Below are 10505 nucleotides of genomic sequence, written 5' to 3' on the forward strand. Positions count from 1 at the left end.
CTTCTCCTCCTCCTTTTCCCATCAAAAACATGAAGCTGGGCGGTGTGGCTCACGCCTATAATCCCAGCACTTTGGGAGGCCAAGGCGGGTGGATCACTTGAGGTCGGGAGTTGGAGACCAGCCTGGCCAACATGGTGAAACCCTGGCTCTACTAAAAATACAAAAATTAGTCGGGCGTGGTGGCGCACATCTGTAATCCTAGCTACTCAGGAGGCTGAGGCAGGAGAATTGCTTGAACCCAGGAGGCGGAGGCTGCAGTGAGCTGCGATTGTGCCACTGCGCGCCAGCTGGGGCAACAGAACAAGACTCCGTCTCAAAAAAGAAAAAAAAAAAAATACGGCTGAGGTTTTTTGTTTGTTTGTTTGTTTGTTTTATTTATTTTGAGATGGAGTCTCGCCTTGTGGCCTGGCTGGAGTTCAGTGGTGCCATCTCAGCTCACTAGAACCTCCACCTCCCAGGTTCAAGCAATTCTCCTGCCTCAGCCTCCTGAGTAGCTAGGATTACAGATGTGCGCCACCACACCCGACTAATTTTTGTATTTTTAGTAGAGACGGGATTTTGCCGTGTCGACCAGGCTGGTCGCGAATTCCTGAAGCTGAGGTTTTCTTACTGGCACAAACCTACCCTGAAGGCAGAAGTGGTCCTTTTTCAGATGCCACCCAGGAAAGCAGAGTGTAACATCAGAACTCTAATAAAACCTCCAGTAGCTTCTGGTGGGGGGCAGGGAGCAGAGATGAAAGCACTTTTGAATTTTCCCAGTAGGGAAAAAGGTTTGTTCTTTAATTAGAGGTAGTCTGGGAAATGCTAGCACTTGTGCAGGTGCCCCAGGAGAGTTGGAAAAGCTTAGTTCTGTGCTCACTGTGATACTGTAGTCCCCCTGCCTTGGGTAGCCAATGTAGCATACCAGCTGGTGTTAGGAAAACTAGCTGAGAGCTCACAGAGAGGCTCTGCCAAAGTGATCGATCGTTCTCTGTAACGTCTGTAGCTCATTTGGCCTGCTCCAGGTTACTACTTGATTCTCTTCAGCAGTTAAGAGTTGAATTCTGAAACACTTTCAGAGAGTAGTGCTAGTGTTGATTTCTGGATCTAATTCTGGAAATACCAGCTGTAAAATTATATCGGAATTTGCATTTAAGAAAAAGTCAGACACCAATCAATTCTGTCCAGGAAAAAAAAAAAAGAAAAGAAAAATAGAAAAAGCCAGATGGTAATCAAAAGGTATGGGTAGTTTGAAGATTTTAAATAAAAGGCCTTCACTCAGCTGCCAGGCCTCTGGAGGATTCCTTTATTCTGACATCTCTGCTTTCTAGAATATGTTGTGGGGAGAGGTTGTTTCATTCCTGTTTCATCACAACCCTCATGAACTTGCCACAGTCTGAGCTCATTCTGTACCTTTTCTACCCTAGCAGGATCTGATTCTTGACATCAGTGAACTGGTCAAGGGGCTTGTGGACTTTCTTAGTACTGGAGGAAGTCTTCTGGACAGGATGACAAATGGATCCCAGAATTCTTTTTTTTTTTTTTTTTTTTTGAGACGGAGGCTCACTCTGTCACCCAGGCTAATTTTTGCTCCCTGCCCCCCACCAGAAGCTACTAGAGGTTTTATTAGAGTTCTGATGTTACACTCTCTGCTTTCCTGGGTGGCATCTGAAAAAGAACCACCTCTGCCTTCAGGATAGGTTTGTGCCAGTAAGAAAACCTTAGCTTCAGGAATTCGCAACCAGCCTGGTCAACATGGCAAAACCCCATCTCTACTAAAAGTACAAAAATTAGCCAAGTGGAGTGGCGTGATCTCGGCTCACTGCAACCTCTGCCTTCTGTGCTCAGGTGATTCTCCTGCCTCAGCCTCTCGAGTAGCTGGGATTACAGGCACATGCCACCATGCGTGGCTAATTTTGTATTTTTGGTAGAGACAGGGTTTCGCCATGTTGGCCAGGCTGGTCTCAAACTTCTGACGTAATGTGATCCTGCCACCTTGGCCTCCCAAAGTACTTGGATTACAGGCATGAGCCACTGTGGCCGGATCCCAGAATTTTTTTTTTTTTTTTTTTTTTGAGACCGAGTTTCGCTCTTATTGCCCAGGCTGGAGTGCAATGGTGTGATATAAGCTCATGGCAACCTCCACCTCCCAGGTTCAAGCAATTCTCCTGTCTCAGCCTGTCAAGTAGCTGGGATTACAGGCACCCACCACCATGCCCAGCTAATTTTTTGTATTTTTTTAGTAGAGACAGGGTTTCACCATGTTGGCCAGACTGGTCCTGAACTGCTGACCTCAGGTAATCCACCCGCCTTGGCCTCCCAAAGTGCTGGGCCTCCCGAAGTGCTGGGCATGAGCCACCGTACCTGCCGTGCATCCCAGAATTCTTAAAGCAAGGGTCACAAATTATGGGCTGTAATCTTAGCAGTTGGTTTGATGCCAGTGAGAGCTCTAGAGTATTCTAGACTTGCTGGAAGTTTCTTCTTGGGACTGTAACCACGGAGGACTCCAAGCTCTGTTTCTTACTGGTTCACTCCCTCCTGCCCAAACCAAAAGTTGACTTTCTGGAGTCTTTACTGAATTCACCTCTTATCTTTACTTCTTTGTTTGCTATGAGTAAATTCATTAATGCCTCTTTGCCATAGTTTAGCTGTTTTTTCTTTTGTTTTGAGACAGAGTCTCGCTCTGTCACCCAGGCTGGAGTGCAATGGTGTGATCTCAGCTCACTGCAGCCTCCGCCTCCCCAGTTCAAGCGATTCTTCTGCCTCAGCCTCCCGAGTAGCTGGGACTATAGGCACCCACCGCCACGCCCAGCTAATTTTTATATTTTTAGTAGATGGGGTTTCGCCATATTGGCCAGGCTAGTCTCGAACTCCTGACCTTGTGATCTGCCCATCTCGGCCTCCATAGTGCTGGGATTACAGACGTGAGCCACTGCACATGGCCCTAGTTGGTTTAATTCTCTCTGTTCTTTCTATTGAAATCCAAAGGTGTGGTTTGAGGGGCAATATGTTACAGGTCACCTCTTAGGATCCACATCCCCTACTCACCTTTTAGTTGCAGGTATCAGGATTTAGTAGATATATGAGATTGAAGTAATCATTCAAACACTGGCTTCTTCTGGATTCATAAAGTTCCCTGAAGGAGGAGAAAAAAAGACAAAGATTGGTTATTTCCAAAAAATACAGGAAAAAAAATGCTATCTGCAAGACCACTGAGTGAATGTGTTTTTGTATCCCCATCATCAGAATATCAGCTATGCAGATGTGAATGTTTCTTAAGGTTGAGGTTTTTGGTTTATCAGTGATTTTTTTCCCCTTATTTTAAAATTATTTATAGAAATAATATACATACCAAAGTATAAAGACAAAAAATTGCCCCAGATAGTAGTGGCTGTTCATGTTTTTTATGTTTTAGAGTATTTCTTTCCAGTCCTTTTTTAAAGCTGGTGAGGAGGGGAGGTTTTTTTCTTTTTCTTTTTCTTTTTTGAGACATAGTCTGGCTCTGTCACCAAAGCTGGAGTGCAGTGGCCGGATCTCGGCTCACTGCAAGCTCTGCCTCCTGGGTTTACGCCATTCTCCTGCCTCGGCCTCCGGAGTAGCTGGGACTACAGGCGCCCGCCACCTCGCCCAGCTAGTTATTCTTGTATTTTTTAGTAGAGACGGGGTTTCACCATGTTAGCCAGGATGATCTCGATCTCCTGACCTCGTGATCCGCCCGTCTGGGCCTCCCGAAGTGCTGGGATTACAGGCTTGAGCCACTGCGCCCGGCCTTTTTTCTTTTTTAGACATAGTCTCGCACTGTTTCCCCGGCTGGAGTACAGTGGCACAATCTCAGCTCAGTGCAAACTCCGCCTCCCAGGTTCAAGCGATTCTCCTGCCTCAGCCTCCTGAGTAGCTAGGATTACAGGTGCCCACCACCATGCCCAGCTAATTTTTTGTATTTTCAGTAGAGACAGGGTTTCACTATGTTGGCCAGGCTGGTCTCGAACTCCTGACCTTGTTATCTGCCTGCCTTGGCCTCCCAAAGTGCTGGGTTTACAGGCTTGAGCCACCATGCCCGGCCACTGTTGTTATTTTATATATGTTGTAAAATACTAAATATATGGTTTTCCTCTTGCTCTTGTTCACTTAACATTGATATACACATAAAGGTGAAAATAAGACTAATGATACTCTACCTTCCTCAGTTATTCCTGTAGGTGTGTATCAGCTTCCAAAATCATAAAAGGTAATATTCCAGAGACTGCAGTGTATGATTGAAGCCAACTGCAGAGTCTAAGAAAGCACCGTCTTATTTAGTGTTCTGAGTTTTCCTGTTATTTTATAAAGCCTTCTATATGCTGTCTGACCATGGATTTAGCAGTCTTTTCATTTACCTATCTGTCTCTTAGAAGGCCAAGATGGGACTTTTACTAGCTAGGGAGCATGATTGCACCCTCTCGTTTAAAACAAACAAACAAACATATATATATATATATATATCTATCTCAATCAAATTGCCTCTTTTTTTTTTTTGAGACAGAGTCTCGCTCTGTCACCCAGGCTGGAGTGCAGTGGTCGGATCTCAGCTCACTGCAAGCTCCGCCTCCCGGGTTCACGCCATTCTCCTGCCTCAGCCTCCCGAGTAGCTGGGACTACAGGCACCCGCCACCTCGCCCGGCTAGTTTTTTGTATTTTTTAGTAGAGACGGGGTTTCACCGTGTTAGCCAGGATGGTCTCGATCTCCTGACCTCGTGATCCGCCTGTCTTGGCTTCCGAAAGTGCTGGAATTACAGGCTTGAACCACCGCACCCGGCCCAAATTGCCTCTTAATCATAGACGTTGTGAACCTTAGAACCTACTGAATGTACTATTCAAAATGGAAACTGATATGGCCTGGCACTTTGGCTCACGCCTGTAATCCCAGCACTTTGGGAGGCCGAGGTGGGCGGATCACTTGAGGCCAGGGGTTCAAGACCAGCCTGGCCAACATGGTGAAACCCCGTCTCTATTAAAAATACAAAAGTTAGGGCCGGGTGTGGTGGCTTGCGCCTGTTATCCCAGCACTTTGGGAGGCTGAGGCGGGCGGATCGCGAGGTCACAAGATTGAGACCATCCTGGCTAACATGGTGAAACCCATCTCTACTAAAAATACAAAAAATTAGCCGGGCATGGTGGCACGCGCCTGTAGTCTGAGCTACTCGGGAGGCTGAGGCAGGAGAATGGCGTGAACCCGGGAGGCGGAGCTTGCAGTAAGCCAGATCGCATCACTGTACTCCATCCTGGGCGAGAGAGCAAGACTCTGTGTCAAAAAAAAAAAAAAATTAGCTGTGTATGGTCTTGCATACCTGTAATCCCTGCTACTTGGGAGGCTGAGGCAGGAGAATTGCTCGAACATGGGAGGTGGAAGTTGAAGTGAGCCAAGATGGCACCACTGCACTCCAGCCTGGGTGATAGGCTGTCTGAAAAAAAAGGAAACTGATAGAGCCTGGAGTTGAAGAGTGAGCACAGGCTTTGGGAAAAGTCAAATCTGGGTTTCAGTCCTGGGCTCTGCCATCATTAATAGATTAATGACATATATAGATTAAATGACAACTTCAGAAAATTACTAACAATCTGCCTTTTATATGGTCAACAGTTATTTATGGAGAGCCTAGTAAGTGTTAGTAGTTGCTGCTTTTCTAGATATAATAATGAACAAAATGAACCAAGGGTCTGTTCTTACAGAGTTTATATCCTGGTAGGGTGGAGAGAGATGGTCGTAAAACAGGTGGTAATGACGGTGGTAAAAACTGAGGGAAATAGAGGAGTTAGCAACAGGAAGGACCACGTGCCTGGGTTAATTGTGTGGGAGGAATTGTTGAGTTCGGGGTCTCAGGATAGATTTTAAAAGAAAAAATGAGGGAAATAAGGATACTGCTTTAGACATGGAGGTCAAAGAAGCCCTCCCCTTAGGAAGTGACATTCAAGCAGAAACCTGAATGAAGTGAGGGAGCTAGAAAGACAAGTAGACATCTGGGGCAAGAACATTCCAGGCAGAGGGAATGGTAAGGACAAAGTCCTGAAGGTAGTGTGTTTGGCTTGTTGAAGGAGCTGCAGGGAGACCATGGTGGCTGGAAGTAAGTCAGCAAGAGAGGGCAGGGTAGGTCAGAAGGTGAGGTCAGAGAACCAGTAGTAATAGATCATGGAGGGCCTTGGGGTCCATGTTAGCATTTTGTATTTTATTCTGAGATGGAAAGTCATTAGAGATATTTGAGCTGCTCTGACTTCCAGTTAAAAGAATTGACCAGGCACGGTGGCTAACGTCTGTAATCCCAGCATTTTGGGAGGCCGAGGCGAGTGGATCACGAGGTCAACCATCCTGGCCAACAGGGTGAAACCCCGTCTGTACTAAAAATACAAAAATTAGCCGGGTGTGGTGGCACACGCTTGTAGTCCCAACTACTCAGGAGGCTGAGGCAGGAGAATGGCTTGAATCCAGGAGGCGGAGGTTGCAGTGAGCTGAGATTGCGCCATTGCACTCCAGGCTGGCAACAGAGCGAGACTCCATCTCAAAAAAAAAAAAAAGAATTAACGTTGCTGAATAGAGAATAGATTGGGTGATAAAGGGTAAGCGTGGAACTGACCATTTAGAAGGCTAATAGTAATCCCAGCTAGAGATGATGAGATGACGGGTGAAGTTTGTTACCTATTTCCAAGAAGGCTTGGGAGACTCAATTAAGAAAACATCACCAAAGCCCCTCATACAGCCCATTTCACAGTTTTAGCTCCCAGTACTTGTTAAATCCCTTCCTTTCCTTGTAGTTTGCCTTCAGCTGTATTAGGACCTTAAGGGAGAAGTTATTATGTAAAGATCAGCATCCACAAGGGAAGGGATTGTGAGCAGTACTTCAGTCCCTTGATCCCAACAGAAGTCTTTTTTTTTTTTTTTTTTTGAGACAGAGTTTCACTCTTGTGTCCTGGGCTGGAGTACAGTGGCGCGGCCTCTGCTCACTGCAACCTCTGCCTTCCGGGTTCAAGCAGTTCTCCTGCCTCAGCCTCCTGAGTAGCTGGGATTACAGGCATGCGCCACCACACCCAGCTAATTTTGTATTTTTAGTAGAGACAGGGTTTCACCACGTTGGCCAGGCTGGTCTCAAACTCCTGACCTCAGGTAATCTGCCCACTTTGGCCTCCCAAAGTGCTGGGATTATAGGTGTGAGCCACCGCGCCTGGCCAAGACTTTTTTTTTCTTGCACTGAAGTTGGCTCACTGTGTACATTCTGTTTCCCACTCACCAGAGACCTTAAAAAGACTGAAGCTGTGCCAGAACTCTTGGACAGCTCTGTTCTCATTAAGGCATTCAATCTTCCGTTCTTTCTGCAGTTGCTATCTTAGACACAATTTGAGCAGCCTCTTTTATAAAGTATCTTTTCAGCTACCTGGTCTTGGAAGCTGGAGCCCTCTGATACTCATCATGACAAGGTAGTTTAATATACCTGAGAGAGCCCTCTAAAGAAAATAAAGAGGTTTCTGTCGTCTTTTTTTAACTTTTGAGCTTTTCCCCCACTCCTTTTTTTGCTGGGATCTAAAGCCATAATTTGCCACCTTGATTTCTGAAATATGGGAAAAGAAGTTCATGTACTTATTTAGGAAAATCGTATTTCTGTTACATAAGGAGCTTGCATTGTTGACAGGGCTTCTTTCGCTGCAGAAGGTCCCATCGGTGTCTGCTTGCTTGGGCTGTGTATGTCTTGGTTGGCAAACATCACTAATGAAACTTACGCCATCTTGACGTGTCAGGATCGCCTGCACAAAGAGAGCTGCTGGCAGCCTGTCATCTCCTTGCTTTAGTCTGGGAGCAATGCATTTCTTTTGATGGGTGGGGGGCTAGTTCAGGAGGTCTAACTGCGTGACAGGCAAATAGGAAGGGTGAATCTCCAGAAATTTGCAAACAGAATTTGTTTTAACAGTGGTTAATTGTGCCTCCTAGGATGCTTTCCTCCTCCTTCCATTTAAAAGTGAGTTTGGCCGGGCGCGGTGGCTCATGACTGTAATCACAGCACTTTGGGAGGCTGAGGTGGGCGGACCACCTGAGGTCAGGAGTTTGAGACCAGCCTCACCAACATGGTGAAACCCCATCTCTACTAAAAATACAAAAAGTGGCTGGGCATGGTGGCATGTGCCTGTAATCCCAGCTACTGGAGGCTGAGGGACGAGAATCGCTTGAACCCAGGAGTCAAGGATTGCAGTGAGCTGAAATTGCGCCACTGCACTCTAGCCTAGGGGACAGCAAGACTCTGTCTCAAAAAATAACTAACTAACTAACTAACTAACTAACTAAATAAATAAATAAATAAATATATAAATAAAAGTAAGTTCACGGCCGGGTGCGGTGGCTTACGCCTGTAATCCCAGCACTTTGGGAGGCCGAGGTGGGTGGATCAACTGAGGTCAGGAGTTCAAGACCAGCCTGGCCAACATGGTGAAACCCCATCTCTACTACAAATACAAAGAAATTATCTGGGTATGGTGGCGGGCGCTTTTAATCCCAGCTACTCGGGAGGCTGAGGCAGGAGAATTGCTTGAACCCGGGAGGCAGAGGTTGCAGTGACCCAAGATCGTGCCATTGCACTCCAGCCTGGGCAACAAGAGTAAAACTCCATCTCAAAAAATTAAATAAAATAAAAGTGGGTTCATATTACTGGCTCACAAGTCAGACATTGGGTACCTTTGCAATCATATACTGTGCTGTTTCTGAAAATGTCTGGCTGGTCTCCAACCAGGGCTATAAATGGGCTGGCTGAGCCAGGCCCTATGAGGGCCCACTCTCTTCAGGAATACTGAGACATTACAAATGCACCTGTACTTTCCAGTTGTATGAACAGGTACTTTCCAGTTTTATTTCTCCCACCCATACATCTGTGGTAACTGAAAAATCACTTTAACCATAGTGATATTTGACAGCAAGTTGTCACAGATAAAGATGTAAGTATATTTTCAACCAACACACTGCTAATTAAATTGCTTTATCTGTCTAAACTTGGGCCTCCTGCTACTCATATCCAGTGTTCCTAGTGTCTTCTTCAAATGAGTTGCCTTGTGTTTCATGACCTTGTTTTTGTTCATTACAGTGTGAGCCAGTGCCCCATGTTGTGTTGATGCCGGTCTGCCATGCTAGCCTGTCTACCAGGGCCAGGTGACCTGTCCTTTCAGCTTCTTTCTCACACGCAGATGAACACTGGACTTCAGAAATGTAAGTAATCTGGATCCTAGGGAAGCATGTGTGATTCTTTGTTTTTGTCTCTATGTTTGGGCTGTCCCTGAAGCACATCTGGAGTACATTGACCTTGAATTTTGACATTTTTCTTTTTTTTTTTTTAAAGACTATGTCTTGCTCTTGTCACCCCAGGCTGGAGTGCAATGACGCGATCTTGATCGGCTCTCTGCCACCTCTCCCTCCCAGGTTCAAGCAATTCTCCTGCCTCAGCCTCCCGAGTAGCTGGGATTACAGGTGCCCACCACCATGCCTGGCTAATTTTTGTATTTTTAGTAGAGACGGGGTTTCACCATATTGGCCAGGCTGGTCTCAAACTCCAGATCTCAGGTGATCCCCCTAACTTGGCCTCCCAAAGTGCTGAGCCACTGTGTCCAGCCAGTAGGGGTCTGCTCTAAATTCTGTAATTCCCCGATATATATCAATTTTAATTGTTGCTGATAGCTTTCTGTTGAACAACAAAACCATAAAGAGCTTCAGAGGAAATATATATATATATCACCCTTAAAAAAGGTGTTTCAGTTTGAACCTTCATGGAGAATTTCATGAAAACTCACAGTCCAGATTACTTACTATATCTCTGAAATAAACTGTTTATGCTATTCTCTTGTTTCAAACTCTCTGAGTACAGTCTACCATGGAGACAGACAGTTCCCTTTGGCTTTGCTGCCTGCCTTCTGAGCCAATATGACTTTAGTTCACAGGAAGTAAAGGAGCTTTTGCCCTCGGAAGAGATGGAGAGCTGGCTTTCTCAGTCTCTCTGGGCATTTTCCTGATAATACACTTTCCAGAAGATTGAGCCTTTAAAATCTGTTATGATTCTTGTCTTAACTTTCTGGAATTGGGGTTTTATACTTCATATTTTCCCAGACTCCTTCCTACCTTCTCTCCCTGTAATACATGATCTGCAAGGAAAAGATTCTATTCTTGGCACATTACCATGTATAGTATCTTCAGGTGTAAAAACAGCCCTAAATTTGGAGTAGACCTTCCATTTAGAGCACAAAGGAGAAATCAGTGAGGCAGCTAGGCTTCCCTTTGATAGAAAAGGTGGCTCAGCACCTTAACTGAATCCCTTATGACAGGGGCTAACAAACTTTCTCTGTAAAGCCTAGATAGCCAATAATTTTAGCTTTGTGGGCCATGTGGTCTGTTGCATCTGCTCAACTCTGGCGTTGTAGGGCAAAGGCAGCCACAGACAATAAACAAATGAGGGTGTCTGTGTTTCAATGAAACTTTTTACAAAAAAAACAGCAAATGGAGCAGGCACACAGGCTGTCGTTTGCCAGCC

At 45.7% G+C, this 10505-nt stretch overlaps 1 protein-coding gene and 1 long non-coding RNA gene across 7 annotated transcripts in view; one reads left to right on the forward strand and one right to left on the reverse strand.

Annotated features, from left to right (window-relative positions):
* The window catches only part of FAM222B (family with sequence similarity 222, member B), a 131474-nt gene that overhangs the window by 105649 nt on the left and 15320 nt on the right, over window positions 1-10505 (forward strand). For all 6 annotated transcript variants that reach the window (XM_011997493.1, XM_011997491.1, XM_011997495.1 and 3 more), the window contains one exon: window positions 9072-9193. In XM_011997493.1, coding sequence (XP_011852883.1) covers window positions 9112-9193 — 82 coding nt within the window. In that variant the 5' untranslated portion in view covers window positions 9072-9111. The remainder of the gene's footprint in view (window positions 1-9071; window positions 9194-10505) is intronic.
* LOC105552017 overlaps window positions 1-10505 on the reverse strand; it is a 31764-nt gene that overhangs the window by 825 nt on the left and 20434 nt on the right. The window contains exon 2 of the long non-coding RNA XR_001007932.1: window positions 2120-2295. This is a non-coding gene — a long non-coding RNA (uncharacterized LOC105552017). The remainder of the gene's footprint in view (window positions 1-2119; window positions 2296-10505) is intronic.

Source organism: Mandrillus leucophaeus, unplaced genomic scaffold (assembly GCF_000951045.1).
Source record: "Mandrillus leucophaeus isolate KB7577 unplaced genomic scaffold, Mleu.le_1.0 Scaffold541, whole genome shotgun sequence".
NCBI classification, from domain to species: Eukaryota; Metazoa; Chordata; class Mammalia; order Primates; family Cercopithecidae; genus Mandrillus; species Mandrillus leucophaeus.